Raw genomic sequence first — 17,718 nt, 5'->3', positions numbered from 1 at the left:
CGATCTAGTTTTAGACCAACAAAGGGTGTTTGGACTTCGGCCCTTGTAGATGGGCTTGTCCCATATGGATGCCCTTCGATTGGTTTCTTTCCAATCATAGGTTTTGGGTTTCGGATTGGACTGACGTGTTGTTTGAACATGGATGTTGTTTCCTTGCTTCTATTAGTCTTGTAACAAATTCAAGATTAATGAAATTTTTCTGCATTTCAAAAAAAAAATTTATGATTAACATTGTTGAAGTATAAACTAAAATTAGTATTTTGGCACAAGAAAATTAAGTCCAAATAAGTTCAATTGAGAAAACTCAAAGATGAAAGATATTATTGTAGAAGATATAAATATCTAGTTTTAAGAAACTCTAATGTAGCTCTAGAAGCTCTAAAATATGCTTAGTCACATGTGTAATTCTAGAATTACCTCAAAGTTTATCTTGTATGAAAATATGTTCATACTAGAGTCTTTCATGGAGTAGTATAGATAGGGATGGGTTCTATCCATTATGCTTGAGTTCAAGTGTAATCCAAATACTCTCATTCCCCACTCGTCTAATTAGTATTCTCCCCCTTCCAAAAGTCGTCTTGTCTAACATCCGTAGAGGCTGCATCAAACCAAATACACATGTAGGGAGCAAAAATGGGTAAAAAAAAAAATGGTCAATATACTTCACAAAAAAGTTCATGTATTGGGTTTGGTTCGACTCCTCCCCAGTGTTGGTACTGCGATTTACATGGCGGTTCGGGCAGTGGTTTGCTTAAGGTCATTCGGAGGTTTACGCTCTATGTGTGGGTCCAATTGGTGGCCTTTCCTATGGGGTCATAGAAAGAATAAAACTCATGCAATGGCATATGAGGTAATTCAAGTGCTTTCAACTTTTGATTGTAAGGTTTTGGTGTCTTTTGTGAACGAGAATGAGAGTGCAGCACTAAAGGAGAGAAAGAAATGGAGAACAAAGAACCTCCTCAAGCAGATAGAGGATCTACAAAGAGGAAATGAAACTGCAATTTCCAAAATTGCAGAACTTGGAAAGCACATTGACAGCTTGAAATCTGAGGTGGAGTGCAACATTGAAATGGCAAAGTGATGAACAAAGAGCTGCCAAAGAGAAAGAAGTTGAGGAATTGAAAGCCGAGATTGAAAAGGAAAAATAAGAGATGAAAAAATCAAAAGAACACAGAGATGTGATGGAGAACGAGAATGCAACCCTGCTCAAGCAAAGAGAGGACTTTGAAACAGAAAGAAATCAAGGAATTGAAATCAATGATCGAAATGAAAAAAAAGAGGTAGCAGATTGTAGATATGAGATCCATACAAATGATACAACAGAGCAAAAATAGCTGTTAAATTGTTAACTAATAAACCAAGATCATGGAGTCTAGAAGACAATAAAGAACTGGGATCATGATGTAGAAACACTTCCCCAAGGACAGCTTTGAAAGCTCACTCTCTTGATTTAAAGCATTCATGATGTATATTTTTAGGTTGTTTTGGTGGTTAAGATTTTGATATTTGAGTTGTTTTGGTTATGGTTGGAGTACCACGTTGGTATTTAGGTCTAGTCTTGTTAGTTGCTTCAATGTTGAGAATCTCCTCTCTTGGATATTTCTTCTGCTACTTAAATTGTTGGGAATCCTATGTGGTCTTGAATCTTGAGCAGAATACAACTGATATAGGTAATTATTTTGAGGTCTTCTTACTCTGAAGTTATGTGTTACGTGTTACCATAGTTTTTTGGAGGGGTTGTGCCAATGTGCATCTGATTTAAAAGATGCACCTTCTTCTTTTTGTCAAACAAAAACCAGATAGGTGATGCAGGTTGCCTTTATCTGGTTAGGTGAATTTGCCCTGCCAATTAATTTTGTGTATGATCAATGAGGCGATAGAACAGTTTTATTTATTTTTAACTGCATGGACTCATCCATTGCCGATCAAGCACCCAACAAATTGAAGTCCAAGTACTTGGAGTCATGTGCATGAGTTCTTTTGGGTCATTAGCTCTATGTTGGGACATTTGCTTCGTCGATAAACAGGCTTTGTGTTTTTTCACACTACCTAGGCCTGTAATTTTTTTGGCCCATGTCTTGCAGTTTATTCATATCCCAACCAGCCCTCCTTTGTGGTATTTTAATTAACAATGACTGAAGCATCTTAGATAATATGCTTAAAGTCCGTAAATTTCTCATTTGATCTGTATTTCCTTTTCTTTCTTTCTTTTGATAAGTACGAGTCCATTTCCCAAGCCCCAACCAAAACAAACCATGTCAAGGAGACTCTCCAACTATACGGCTATACTCCTTTCATAGGAGAATTACGAAGTATGAGAAGAAGAAAGGAAAGTAGAAAATCTGTACAGTAGTAAACCTATCAGTAGCACTCAACATAGAAAAGCTACAATCAAAGAGCAGCAAAGAGTACCCAACAACACACCATCACAACCTACTGCTTAGGGATGAAATGTTCAGCAAGCCCCCAGGTAAAACGTAATCCTTTATTCTCCGGAGATGCCTTAACCCTTCTCATGGAGCTAAGGAGGTCCCTTATGGAGTTCTAGGATAATCAGAACTTGATACACAATTGAAACCTTGATATCAGAAGAGATCTTGTAAATAGTTCTGTAAGGGCATATTTCGGTCCAATGATATAACTGGAGGTACATTTCTTATCGTTCAGAGAAACATTATTTGATTGGACGTTTTTCTTTCAACGAAAGGTAGGAAGAAAATGGGGAAAGAAAAATTTGGAGCCCACAGCAAAGAGATTTTGAACCCAAATGCTACGTTATTTGGCACACCTCGTCTAGTTGTCTATTTGGAAGTTCTGCTTCAGGTGTTGAAGATTACATATACACCCTCTGAATTCTCATAATTGGCTATTGATTGACACGGTCATATATGAGTACTAGCCGTGTAAGCAATGTTGTTCAAATCTCATGATACTGTATAGCCACTTGAAAAGTTTGCCTGTCTTTCCTCTCACAGGTTAAGAACAAAACTCCAAACATTCATGACCGGAAATAAAACCACCATGTATATATACATCCTTAAATAGTCGATTACTTCAGAAGAATACATGCTAGTTAACCTTTGCAGTGCAATGTCAATTGAATCCCGTGACTCAAAGTTCCACTAAGCTAGAAAGAGAAAGATGCAGATGAGACAGGGTTTCAATTACATTCCCCATACACCACGGGCAGTCACCACTTTGTTGCCCTGTCGAGAGGTCAATTCATACAATATCCTGCCAAATGTGTCGGAATACCTTCCATCGGAGAAGAGTATCTCTGCAAATGCATTCTCATAAGCTAGAAGCAGGGCCTTGTTCTGTGGTTCCGAGACGAGGCTCTCCAATATTATTGCTGCTTTCCTGCACACTTCTGGCACTGGATGTGGTGCCTTGATCACTTTCAGCAGTCGATCAACTGCCCTGTAGTTAATTCATCGTAGTGTAACTGGTTCAGCTAATGGGGGTGCAACTTATAGCAAGCTAAAAGCATGATTTCAAAAGCATCTCCAGCCCGGGTTCCCAATACCCTCTTTTCTTTTCTTTTTCAGTTTATATATTAAGCTCATAGGTTGCAAGTAGTAAAAAGCCATAAGACCATCTATTGTGGTATAGTAAATTTTGTGCTATTTGGCACAACGAAAGTGCATTTTATACAGATTTGGTACAACCTGTTCCAGCAATGTAGTATTTGGTAATTGGTATAAAACATGTGAAACCAAACTAAGCAGTGTGTTCAATAAATGGGAGTCGGCTACATCACCAAATTTTCTCATTCTCATCCTTCAAGCAGTATATGATCGATGAAACTAACACTGTGCAGTATAAAATAGCATTCTGTGCTAATTACCATTTCTAGGTTTACTGGTGCTATTTCATATGCCAAATTCGGCACATAAAGCAGAATTGGGCTTTTTTAGCACAACAAACACTGCGCTGCTGGACTTAGTTCTCTTGCTTCATTGTGCTATTTTAGCACGGCTACACCTAAATATTACAACAGTAGAGATGCTCTAATCCTATATTTCCCAATAAGCCATTCGATTAACAATCCTACTCTAACAACATTAAAAGAAAATCTCACCACCGCTCACTAGCAAGCTTCAGACGACAGTCCATGTTCACTTCTGCAAGGTTATAAAGTGCGCCAACAGCCGCAGCTTGTGCATCTATAGCTGGAAAGCTCAAAAGCTCAACTAAACGCTTATAAATCTGTATGGTCCATCAAAAAGTATCAGCGCATCAGTGATCATATATTATACACTATAGTTCATTATCAAGATTATAAGCAAAGGAAACCAAACCTGTGGGCCAAAAGGAAGGACGAAAGGTTCATTATCAGGATTTATTATCAAACGCCCAAGTAACTCTGCAGCTGCACAATGCCAGGCTTTGCCGGAAGATCCCAGCATCCCCATGATGGCTTGGACGGCTCGTTTTCCCCTAGTTTGGTGAAAGCCAATGGAGTAAATTCTCAAATCCTGGAGAAATCTCCTCTCTTTTTTTGCTTTTCATAAATTCTCCATTTTTAGAAGTTGGAAATAGTAGGGAAGCACAATCAAATAGGATGGAGACATTCTTACGTTATTTTGATGAATGAGGGCTTCAACGAACTAAAGATTCGAAGATCCAGAAGAGGAGCCAAATTTACAACTGTCTCGAGGGCATTAGTAACAAGTTCCTCATCTTCTGAAAATACCGGAAATTGGTATCAAAACCACATACTCGGTACTCCCATGACTAGATCTAAACACCTGTACATTTTTGTAGAAAATACAGTACTTCTTTCTAGGATGTGTTGAAATAAAAGTAAATTACACAGCGCAAGTAATGATCAGTCCAGCGAGCTGGAGTGGTAGGATAAACGATATTTGAAAATATTTAAATAAGAAGCACTTCACAGTTCACATCCCTCCGACGATTTGGGAAGGAGAGTTTCTGAAAATATACGAACCATATTACAATTTTATCAGATGAATGTGGAGGGATAATTCTTTTCAAATGTGGGCAAAAATACAAACCCATTTTCCACATACTTTTGGCAATCTGTGGTGTGTGGCAAAGAGAAAAGATGTACTACCCAATTCACTGAATCAGCTATATTATTCTAATGCATCCAAAATCCACATCATATAAACAAAATTGAAAGAAAACATAACACACAATATATTGAATACTCTATGTGCAGACCTATTAAAACAAAAAAAGAAAAAGAAAAAAACAAAAAAAGAAAAAGAAAAAAAGAAAAAAGAAACACAAAGTATTCTAACAAAAAATTAAGCTTGTCACCTGTAATGTGATCCTCAGCGCACTGAAAGACCATCTCCAACAAATGACGATGCTGTGCCATTATGACTTCATTTTCTGGCATGAAAGAGAAGTTGCGGATAATATTTGAAGCAGCAACAGCACATTGTTGATTCTCTGAACGTCCTTCATCATTCAAATTAAACAAGCCATCCTCATCTAACCACCATAGCGGTGGACGAGTTCTCTTCCTATTCTTCTGCACAGATACCTCTGTAACAGGAGAACTAGGTACCACTCTGCCATCAGAAGACCATTCTGAATTCACGATCTACTCCACATTGCACAAGTAATGTATACAAGACTCAAAATTTACTTTAAAGGAGCCAATAATGTACATGGAGCTCACCTAGGATTAGAAACAGCATCATTTGAGTTCAAAGCCTCGTATTCATTCCCAAACCCTGTCACAACAGTGTTTGCTAACAATCTCACCCGTTGGGTCTTTAGAAAGTCCCTCGGTTGGGCTATGTCTCGCCAATCATCTATCTGGTCCATCAATAAAAATTATACTGACATAAACTGTAAGGAACACAATGCAGCAAACAACAAATAAGCTTCAAAAGTAAGAGACAAAACTGCCACGTACAACTTGAAGAAGAGCATCAAGCAACCCGGGTATTTTGGCAAGAGGGGTTGCATCTTTGCGCACTTCCTCCTTCTCTTTGAACGAAAGCAATGTCAAAGCATTCAATGCCCATGTCAGCTCACTCTTTAATCCACTTTGCAGAGCGAGAACTATCCTCTTGTTATTTTGATCTGGTAATAGAAAGAAGAAATTTCACACCCAAAAAAATGAAGAAGAAAGAAACAACGAAGGAAGTTAAAAACTTCCCACAACCATCTCGTGACCAGTGTCAATACAATGCCAATGTTATCAAAACATTAAGCAGTCATCAACTTGTCAAGCATGATCAACTATGACAAGCATTAAGCATAAAAGCATGTGCTGATTGCCATGCAGGGACAGTAAAACAGATGACAAAGCACTTAAATGCCCACACAGACAGCTCATAAATTTTGCTATTACATATGTTAGATCTACTATATTTCCACATCATTTAAAAAAAGGTTCATTTACAACAGTGTGTTTAGTTACTACCTCAACTAAATATCAAAGGAAATGCACGAGGCTGCAGTGCTACCAAGCAGCTGATAGCTAACTAAAACTTTTTGGCTACATTTGATGGGTTTTCACAAAGTCTTCGTGAAACGGTGTTTACCCAACCGATAATCGTAGATGCAATACATGTGATACACATGCACAGAGAATGTATTGATCCTAAGAGGTTCAAAACTAACGCAAGTATCTAATATCTATGAATACAAACATAACGCACACATAAATGCAGCGCCGGGGAGGATTAATGTAGGGCCTTGTGGGGCATGGACCCTGTTTAATTTCCGTAATCACCATGGTAACCTTAGGTAATTGTATTAGCACATACAATTACTCTAACTCCTGTATGTGGATATTTATTGGGTATCTTCTTAGAGTGATATGCATCCCTTTTTATTGATCACAGTAACCTATCACTATTACCATAACGAAAGTAAATCTGGGTTTTCTTATGCGTTTACCTAAAAATGAAAAAAATAAAACATGACCTATAAAAAGTAATGATTGAAACTTACTACCTTATGAGAAAACATTCCAATATTATAAATAGGGCTGCAAACAAAACAAACCGATCCGAGCTTTAGGATATTCAGGTTTCTAAAGTTTTTAGGGAACTCAAGCTCGAGCCCAATGAAAATTTGAAAACTGGAGCTCAAGTTGAGCTGGCCTAAGCTTGAGTCAAGCTTGTTCATGAGCCTTAACGACCCAAAGCGATAATATATTTATGATTGCACACAGGCCTAGAGCTGCAAATAAATTTTTTTATTATGTACATAAATAAGTTCATACATAATATAACATTATTATAACTATTAGAAATATAGATAGATAAGTTCATAGTTCATAGAAAGGTTATACATATACGAAGTTGTAAAATTTTCAGTATGTACATATATCAATTTAAGCTTATATATATATACATATTCCAGTTTATACATGGAAATTTTCCATATACTCTGAATTTGCAAGCCTAATCAAACCAAATACCGTAAGGCTCAAGCTCGATCATCTATTAAATGTCAGGTTCAGTTCCGTTCGTGTAAACACATGAATCAAACTCGAACGAGCCTTCACCGAGCTCGAGTCATGAGCACTTCGTGAACGGCTCGGTGAATCATTTGCAGCCCTGATCATAGATACGTGCCAACAAATATACATTTCTGAATCCGCACCTATGTCAGTAACACAACTATTTAAAAAGCTAGGGGTTTTGTAGTGGCCTGACCGGCGAAGGTGGAGTGAACTTGAAGAGACGGGCCAAGGAGGGATGAAGGCGCCGCCGCGGTATCGGCTGATGCTGCGGCGGCGGAGTTACCGGAGACGGTGGCGCGTCCCCTCTTCGCCGCCGGAGTGGCGGAAGCTCCCCCGCCGTGCTTGCCCTGCTGCTTCTGCATCTCTCCCCCAAAATTCTTGTTGTGGCGGTTTCGTAATTACCTGCATCTATGAGTTCAATCAATAGTAGTATTGTCGGAAGGCCCAAAGGGCAGAAAGTCGGCCCAATTGTATAGTATTGTTGAAAGGCCCAAAGGGTAGAAAGCTGGCCCAATTGTAGTAGTATTGTTGGAAGGCCCAAAGGGTAGGTCGGCCCAAAATGGTACCGGCCCGGAAGAACAAAACAAATCTCGGGGTCATTTGAAACTGGAGCGAGCCCATGTTCACTGCAGAGTTTTGATTGGGCTTGAAGAATTTAACAGATTGGCCCGAGATGTTACTTTTAGAGATAATGCCCGGCCGACCCGGAAGAACCCCTTTTCTTGGCCTAAGAATTGCAATCCACTCGCATAGGACTGGCCCGGAAGAACCTTTTACTTTTATGCCATGACCATGAGGGCATGAATGAATACTGACTTCTTTCTTGTTCGCAAATTTGAGAATCAGATTGTGTAACAAATTGGCCCCCTGTGCAGTTTTCGGCGCCTAAACCACTAGGTCTTAAATGGTATACCTCACACGTAGCGTTGACGGATTTAGTTAATCAATGCGAGACTAAAGTTCACAACGGGTCACGCATTGAGCTAGATAGCCAAGGGCACCACTTATTTAACATTTGGTTGAAATTGGTGCGATTAGGTTAAATATTCATTATATATTAAATCTTACAATATACTCCCTCCATTCCAATTTGTGAATCCCGTTCTGGGATTCCAACTTTTTAAGAGAGTGTAATTATTACATGTATAGATTTTTAACTTTTCAATTTTGTCCCTCAATTTTGGAATTGTTTTTGTACACTTTAAATGGAAACCAGTTGTTTCCTTAGAAATAAGTAACAAATCCCGAGATGTTTTGGGCGGCAAAGTTGGCTGGCATTTCAAGAGTTAGTTCAAGAATTCAAAATTGAATGCAACTCTCTTTCTATCTCTCTCACACACACATTTTTGTTCTTTTTGAAGAAGGGTAAAAGGGGAAAGTTGAACTCTTTTTTGTGTTGACTTGCCAAATGGGAGATTCATTTTGGAACACCCCAAAAAATGAAAGATGGACTATCAAATTGGAACGGAAGGAGTATAAATTTAAGGCAGTGTCACATAATGTGACATGATGCCTCAATGGCCTAGCACCGTAAATCTCTCCAGAGCTCATATTTGTAAATCATGAATTTCACGTGATTGTTTGTAGCAATGGGCCTTGGCGCGCACATTTATCATGGGCTGATAAGTGGACAAAACTTCCATGAGGAAAACTCTTTATGGCGCTCAATCGTGTCTGTCCAAAAATGCTTCGGACGGTTCAGATTTTAAAAAAATTATTTGTTGGGAGAGTTTTTTTTTTAAATCCAGACCATTAATTGTCTAAACGGACAACTGCAATTGCGCGGAGCTGTGAATAAATTTCTATCAACTTCCATATTGCAACCAATGGAAGGAAATACACCACCACCCACCCCACAACCAAAGGACAATTATTGGAAGGACAAACATGTACGGTGCTTATATAGGACCACCACCACAACCAAAGGACAATTATCGGAAGGACAAACATGTACAGTGCTTATATACATGAGAGGCAAGATCTTCTGTGTCGAAAACTCATGTCTGTGCAGAGAAATTTTTCAGCCGTTGAATTTTGAATCATAAATAAAAAAATCACATAATTCAACGACCGAAATCCTTCAAGGTACAGAGATTTTCGGAATAAAAGAGATCGGATCCTGATATATAGCAACTTCTTTCTCTATTGGTGGCCCCTACCACGAGGATTTACAAGATCCAAGGCCAAAATCTTTCTCGTCATATGGGTCCCAGAACATTTGAAAGGGAGTTTTCCTCCACCCTAATAATCAACGCTGCAACTTGGAAAAGTGGGTGGGAGTGTCCACACAGCAGTCGCAAATGTGCAAGAGAACAAGATGAATCCATGTGGTCTATACGAGTACCACACAGATTGGAGGGAGTGAGAAATTGCTGAAATTTATTTTACTCCGTAGTAAGTACAACACGAGGAATAAATAGATCAAGATAAGTTGGTTAGGGTTTGGTGGGTGGTCGAAATGAGGTTTGCGGTGGTCGTCGGCTGTGTCGGTGGTGCTTCTTGGGGGTTTCCAGCGAGGGTAGCTGTGGCGCTGCTGTTGGGGGTGTTCCGATAGCAGCTCGAATCCAGTCTATTAGGCTGCGTTTGTCCTGGTTCTGGGCTTGGTTTGTTCGGCTTCAACGACTCGATCCGACAGAGGAGGCGTGTAGCTCTTCGAGAGCCATGGGTGAATCAACCAGTTGGTGTTTATTCCGAAAGGAGAGAGCTGTTCTCTTATTCAGTTGTTTCGTAGTTGTTGTTGTTGTTTTTTTTTTTTTTCCAGAGCTGTGCTTATTGTTTATTGCGGGTTTGAGTTAGGGGTCCATTAAGATTCTCTATTGCCTGGACCTAGATTGGTCTTAATCTAGCCGTTTCGTCGGTCCTACTTCTGCAGGGAGCGCCTGTGTCGACGTCTTGTTGTATGAAGCAACCTTTGTCATGTCGATTACAACTAAGTGTAGGGATCCATACAAAGCAAGAAGGTTCCTCTGCTAGTATTTTAGTAGCATGTCCGGGCAGCCTACTAGCAAATCTCACACACATATACGTCTGTATTTGTATATGCAATATCTATATATAAGGAGAAAAGCCTTGCGTGTACGTAGCACTAGATGATCACAAAGGGAACAAAAAACAATTTAAAACTTCCAAATAAATTAATATTTGGACGATTTAGTCAAAAAATGTAGCATGAATTCTTTAGCTATGGCTTGAATATTCGAAGTCGAAGACTATGGTATTTGGTAGGATTCATGGATTGTCATGCACATATTGGAAAACCACATATAGATATAGTTAATTACTACCTCCGTCCCAGAATGTTTGTCCGGTCCGCAAAACAAGAACTTAAAAATAATGCATTTCTTTCAAGAAAAAATTCAATCTTTTTTTTCATAAATTTAAAGAACTCATTGATATCTAGTGAATTTTTGAAAAAAAATTTGGAGTTTTTCTTGCAAAGATTGTATTATTTTTACGTTACCGTTTTACAGACCGGACAAACATTATGGTACGGAGATGGTATATAATTCTCTTTGACCATAAAAGTGACTGTTTAGTCATTTTACAACTTGAAATTTGAATACGACCTCAGGGCCCCCTATACCCCCATAATCAAGGAAAACCTTATTTAGAGACTTAGAGTTCATGTGATTGGTTTTTTGTAGTAGTTTTTTTAAAAAAAAAGAAAAAGAAAAAGAAAAGATATGTGGTCCAATTTTCATGTACCTTAGACTGATTTCGAGGCTTTAAAGTTAACGATCAGACAAATACACCAGCGATCGCAAGGTTTGGAATGTTTAACCTCTGTGTGTTTCGAACATATAATCTCATAGAGGATAAGCACTTGTCTATTTACGAAAAATCATCAGATATGAAAACAAATTTGAACCATTATAAATACCATTCAACGGTTGCGATCACTTGAACCCTACCTTTGCAATTCAGTTTTTAAAATTGGACTGCAGGCAAGCCAGATTCTTAATTGAAGTAGCAACAATTGATGCAGTTACAGAGTGAATAAATTATGCATGAAACAAGGGTGGCGGGGGAGAAAAGATTTAAATCTATAATATACTTTTGATAGACTTGGGGTTCCTGCTGTGGGACCATTATGGCCTATTCCTGGGACCATTAGTTTGAACAAAACTTGCAAAAATCTTGCTAATTGCATATAATAGTAACCACATGGACGAAACTCGTTTTTATTCCCAAAATCCTATTCGTCAAAAGAAGTTCGATATCAACATCTTTCATTAAAGTAGCTACGTATGTTTAATTGATGTGATTTTATGCATGTTTTATCAAATTGACGATCTAAACAAAACGAGTTGGATTAGGTTAATGGGCCCGAATGGGTCTCACAGTTTTTAGCACAACAAAGCACCCACGTTCACTTTTGATAATTCAAAAGGATAGATTAGTCCGTCCGACTTTGTGGGCAGACTCATCACAAGACGTACCTCAAAATCCTTTGTTTTTTTGATTAAAGTATCTCAATATCCTTCGGTTCATTCTTTAGCATGACCTTGTCGTAGACCATTTCAATTTGATAACCGCAGCTCTTTTATTTAATCTCATTAGACATTAGTACTACTTTTAAATCTCAATGTGGATCATATGGCTTCCATTTTATAAAAGCTATTATTTTACTAGCAATAGTTTACCCAAAAATCTAAACAGAGATCTTCAATTTGGCCTCGTCGACCAACAAGGCCCAAAGATTTCCATTTTCCTGGTCACATAAATGTGAAAAGGACAAAAATAAAAATAATAATAATAAGAGAACCAATGAAAATGAAATGAAAAAAGAAGAGGAGAGAAATGATAAATTTCATTTACACGCCCAAGGTTTACCTTAATAACATGTATGAGAAATATCAACATACCTCCTATGATTTCTATGTGCATTTCACCGACACTCGCAATCAACAATTGTATGCCCCGGAAGTAATGAGCTAGAAGGTGACTTGTATCTAAAAACTCATCATTTTTTATAAAAACAAGTTATATAAAAAATTATCTACTCTCACTTATTTTGAATAAAAATAATTTTCTTCTACCTATTGAACGAGTTGTTTTCACAGAAAGGAAAAAATAATAATAACTATTTATTTTTTACTACTCAAAAGCATCGTTTTTGTCATAAATGTCAAATTTATTAGTTTTGGATCAAATAATTAGAAATTAAATGATTTTTATTATTTATTTTATTATAAAAATAGGGGAATTTCTCTATATAAGACACTTCTAGCTTATTGACATCGCATGGGATTTATAATTATTTTTCATGCATGAAGATCATATCAATCATTAAAACAATCCTTACGGAATGTGAGTGAAAATTACCCAAAAAGAAATGATAAAAAAGACGAAAAGGATAAAGCGATGCACTCGCTCAGTAGCTCTATATATAGCACTTTCCCCTCCAAAGTCTTTCGAGCAAAGATCTGTGGAGGCAAGGCAATTCTCTCGACGAGCGAGAGAAATACTACAGAAAAGCGGTATATATAGCTCGCGAAATTAACCTTTATAAGGTAATTGAATTCCTAACTCCTTGCTTCCGAGCTCTGATTTTTGTTCCTGTTCTTTTTATCATTAATCATTCTCAATAATTATTACAAAGTTCATTCATGGTTCTGATTCGGGGTTTGCATATGTTTAAATTTTGGTTATTATCTCTGCTGGGTTTCGTTTAGATTAATGTTTTTGTGGAGTTTAAGGTGTCACATTCATGTCTGCTCTGTTTCTTGATAATTGGATAAATCTACGTGGTATATATCTGTATATAATAATTTTAGTGCATATTTTGGTGGATCTTAAATTAAAGTGGTGACTCATTCTTTATGTGATTTCCATGTAATTTGTGTAGGCAGAAGTAATTGGTCTGTACATCCAATTTTCCTTCCCCTGTTTTTACCCCTTTTTATTTTTCTTAGGTTTCTGTTCTCTAATTTTACTACAACCTCGGTCTGAATTCATAGAGTTTGTTTTAGCTTCTTACACAAATACTGGATTGTTTTAAAAGCATTGTGCTTTTCTAGCTTTGAGGATTTTGTGTATGCTTTAATTCTCCCCTTTTGTTTTGCTTCTATACCGTTCCTGTGCTTTATGGACTATGGAAAGAGTATGTGTGGATTTTGTTTTTTTCATCCAAATTATCCTTCAGACATTTCTCCTCATGTACTCCCAAAAATTTGGAAACTTATATACCCAAAAAAAAAAAAAATTGAAACTTTTGATTGTGGTTGTTATGGGTCTCTAAAATTAACCCTTCCCTCTGCGCACGGTTCCCTATAAGTTTTCTCTCAAATTATTACTCTCATTTCCTTCCCTCTCTCTCTCCAATCATTGCTCCATTTGGCTAAACTTATGTTTTACTGAAGTATAATATAATCAGGAAATTATTAGGGTGATCCACCCCAAAGTTAAAATCCTAGATCCGTCCTTGGATGAATTAGAGGTAGAGACATGGGAGAACATAAGTTTTAGTAGTTTCATTGCGCAACTACAATGGATTTCAAATCGCTCCTAGTAATAGTCATTTCAAATCGATCAGGATAAAGCTTCCAAACTCGACGTAATCCATATGCATACTAGAGAACGACTTAAGCTGTTTATGTCAAACCCCTTCAATAGAAATCCACGTGTAGCCAAACGGAACCTCCATGTGGAAAAGTCGGAATTACTTATGTAACTTTGACAGCATTCTAGTTGTGCCCCTCTAACCACCTCATGCATCTAATACCGGACTAGTTTCACATTTTGTTGTATGTTATACAACACTTAGTTATTCTCTATGATGAGGTTTGCAGAATGGGAAGCACTGGTGAAACTAACTATGGGGAATTCACCTATGAAAACCTCGAAAGGGAACCCTACTGGCCTTCAGAGAAGCTCCGCATTTCCATAACCGGAGCCGGTGGATTCATTGCCTCACACATTGCGAGGCGATTAAAGAGTGAGGGGCATTATATCATTGCTTCAGACTGGAAGAAAAACGAGCACATGACTGAGGAAATGTTTTGTCATGAATTTCATCTTGTTGATCTAAGGGTGATGGATAACTGCTTGAAAGTCACTACTAGAGTTGATCATGTATTCAATCTTGCTGCTGATATGGGAGGTATGGGATTCATTCAGTCCAACCACTCGGTCATTATGTATAACAACACAATGATCAGCTTTAACATGCTTGAAGCAGCTAGGGTGAATGCAGTTAAGAGGTTTGTTCCTTCAACTTGCTGAATTCATTGCGTATTCTTGTTTGTTCATATCTTATTTTCTGATTAATGTGCTTCATTGGACATTTACCAATCCTTTCTGTGCTATTGTTTTTTTGTGTGGTAAGTAATGGTATTGGATTGTTGTTCTCAACTTCTCATCATTGTAATACATCTTTTTCTTTTATCATGAGTCATATTTGAATTGAGGTGATTGTATACAAGAACATCTCTAGTTCAGATAAAACTATAGCACTAGGGAGGGAAAACACATTAATGCGTTCATGCACCTCGTCGGCTTCAACTCCACACATGCTATTCCTCACTGTCATCTCAAAAGAATGGCCACTGTTATTTCCTGGTGTAAAGTGATACAGTTCCTTGATTGCCGATAAACAATAGAAAAGAGTCGAACAAAACCACCTCTCAAGTAGAAACATTTAACTTTGTCATGGGAATTCATTGGACATTCTGACTCGAAATATTGAGGAAACAATGCTCAAAGTTGGTGCTTCTGTAGAAATTTTGCAGAATCTATTCTTGCTTACAAATTTACAATTGTTTTTGGGTACTGTTGTCGGATTAATTTATACATAAATAGAGTTGTCTGAATATTGATCTGTTTATTTATGTGTGCAGGTTCTTTTATGCTTCTAGTGCTTGTATTTACCCTGAATTTAAACAATTGGAAACTACAAATGTGAGCCTGAAGGAGTCTGATGCTTGGCCTGCAGAGGTTTTTCCTCATACCTAGTGAACCATTTCTGCACTGAATATGTGAATTTAGTTTTTCTAATACATAGAAATTGATGATATTGTTCTTTGCTTGTATTTAGCCGCAAGATGCTTATGGCTTAGAGAAGCTGGCTACTGAGGAATTATGCAAGCACTACACCAAGGACTTTGGGATCGAGTGTCGGATTGGACGATTTCATAACATCTATGGACCCTTTGGAACCTGGAAAGGTAATCTTAGATCGTAACTTTATTCTTATTTTTTAAAATGGGCTTTGCTGTTAATATATGTTTTGCTTATGATTTGAATCATTTGGTGGATGCAGGTGGGAGGGAGAAAGCCCCTGCTGCTTTCTGTAGGAAGGCCCTTACCTCAAGTGAAAGGTTTGAGATGTGGGGAGATGGGCTTCAAACTCGATCTTTCACCTTCATTGATGAATGTGTCGAAGGTGTACTGAGGTAAAATCATCTATTAGACAAAACAATTCCGAGTTGAAGTTCAACCAATATGGTCTTTTGTTAGAATTGAAATCATGTAGAGGGATGGACAAATTTGGTGTTACTTGGTCTTGTTAAATTGTGAAACTCTCAACTCTTTTTCAAACTGAAATGATAACACTTGCTGTTGGAAAACTGGCTGAAGCATGTACGTTGATGTGCTTTTATCCCACAAGATGCATGATATAGGTAGCCTGTATTCCAATCAAATAAGACTTCCCCTTCAACTGAGGAAGTTCGCTTAACTCACCTTGAAGGTTCAGATATCTTTTTTGAGGGTTGTCTTGCATGTATATTACTTTCTAGTAATAATGTCAAGTTCCATGTTTCTTTAGGGAAGGATACTCCGAGTCATTGAACCAATATTTTATCGGCATTTCGTTCTCCTATCTCATGCATGAAAGAATTTCTTCATACGCCACTTGGGCTATAGGTCCATGGTAGTCATATGAGAATTGAGCACAGATCCTTAGTTTTCTTTATATGTGTTTCATTATGACATGATTTTGGATCTAAAATTGGCTTCAGCCAACTTCGTTCCGGTGTTACATTAGGCCCTGCATTCTTGTTGATTCGTGTTTTTGACACGGGCTCTGTGGTCAGATTGACAAAGTCAGACTTCAGAGAGCCAGTGAATATCGGAAGTGACGAAATGGTTAGCATGAATGAGATGGCTGAGATTGTTCTAAGCTTCGAAGACAAGAAGCTGCCAATCCACCACATTCCCGGTCCAGAGGGTGTGCGTGGTCGAAACTCAGACAACACTCTGATAAAAGAGAAGCTTGGTTGGGCCCCTACTATGAGATTAAAGGTAAATCTTTGCAGTAATTCAGAAGAATAAATATAGGAACACAGAAAAGTGCAAAAAAAAAAAAAATCAGAGACATGGGAATCGAAGCCACATATTGATTTTTTCCCTGCGAGTTACTGGGAAGTTTCCTTTGTTCGATGAATTACTCAACTTGGAAGTTCTGTATTTCAGTCTAACTTACATTACCAAATAACTGACTCACTATAATATCCACATACATCTGATGTTCACAGGATGGCCTAAGGATCACATACTTTTGGATCAAGGAACAGATTGAGAAAGAGAAGGCTAAGGGCATTGATTTGTCAGTTTATGGGTCATCAAAAGTCGTGGGAACACAAGCTCCCGTTCAGCTGGGCTCTCTTCGTGCTGCTGATGGCAAAGAATGAAGTGGGCAACGCCAGGCAGTTCATTTAGTGCAGAAGGAGCCAGGTTTTATAGTCATTCGCCACCGTGTTTTTCTAGAGTGGTATTTATGCATTTGGTTATGGTTTAGATTGCAATATGCTATTGCTTTATTCTGCAAAACTAGTGGCATTTGTGCTACGATGCCCTTGTTATGTGTAGCTTCTAGTTTCTTGGAGAGTGGGCTTCTGTTGTATGGTGATTTGCTGTTCGAATAATATATCTTGTCCACTTCATCTATTTGTTATGCATCATTGTCTCTTCTCAGTTTTTGCTCTTGCCTCGATCCTTTTATCACATTTTGATGAAAGCCTTTTTGTAAGTCATTCCAGAGAAGCATTGTAGCAGTTAAATTCAGTCTCAAATCAATAGTATTTTCATAGGCATAATAAGTTCCTGTTCCTCATAATAGTTAAATTAAAACTCAAATCAATTATTGTACATGAGCTCGGATTAGGGGTATGGATATGTGTCCAAGTGTGGTATTCATCTTATTAGCATTTTCAACAACAAAACTTCTATTGGGCTGAATTGTTGGGCTTGACAAAAGCTCACCACCTTTGAAGGAGGGCTAGGCATGAAAATTGTTATATTGTGGAACATAAGCAAGTCTA

General features: G+C 37.8%; 2 protein-coding genes across 3 annotated transcripts; one reads left to right on the top strand and one right to left on the bottom strand.

The window, feature by feature from the left end:
- Positions 1-3,001: 3,001 nt before the first annotated feature.
- Positions 3,002-7,866, bottom strand: LOC131316811 (armadillo repeat-containing protein LFR-like). The gene is made up of 8 exons (XM_058346259.1): positions 7,650-7,866; positions 5,894-6,063; positions 5,654-5,793; positions 5,287-5,543; positions 4,581-4,686; positions 4,302-4,440; positions 4,082-4,209; positions 3,002-3,420 (listed from the first exon to the last, which is right to left on the bottom strand). The coding sequence occupies exons 1-8, from the start codon at positions 7,816-7,818 to the stop codon at positions 3,165-3,167; spliced, it is 1,365 nt and encodes a 454-aa protein (XP_058202242.1). The 5' UTR covers positions 7,819-7,866; the 3' UTR covers positions 3,002-3,164.
- Positions 7,867-12,700: 4,834 nt separating this feature from the next.
- Positions 12,701-17,344, top strand: LOC131316810 (GDP-mannose 3,5-epimerase 2-like). 2 transcript variants are annotated; one of them, XM_058346258.1, is made up of 7 exons: positions 12,701-12,969; positions 14,248-14,658; positions 15,295-15,391; positions 15,492-15,621; positions 15,717-15,849; positions 16,492-16,699; positions 16,933-17,344. In XM_058346258.1, the coding sequence occupies exons 2-7, from the start codon at positions 14,249-14,251 to the stop codon at positions 17,086-17,088; spliced, it is 1,134 nt and encodes a 377-aa protein (XP_058202241.1). In that variant the 5' UTR covers positions 12,701-12,969; position 14,248; the 3' UTR covers positions 17,089-17,344. The 2 variants fall into 2 exon arrangements, with proteins under 2 accessions (XP_058202241.1, XP_058202240.1); XM_058346257.1 differs by having other exon boundaries at positions 12,816-12,969; positions 14,240-14,658.
- Positions 17,345-17,718: the final 374 nt, after the last annotated feature.

Source organism: Rhododendron vialii, chromosome 2a (assembly GCF_030253575.1).
Source record: "Rhododendron vialii isolate Sample 1 chromosome 2a, ASM3025357v1".
NCBI classification, from domain to species: domain Eukaryota; kingdom Viridiplantae; phylum Streptophyta; class Magnoliopsida; order Ericales; family Ericaceae; genus Rhododendron; species Rhododendron vialii.
Note: the sequence above shows the minus strand (reverse complement) of the source record. Positions and strands in the feature narration are given on the sequence as shown.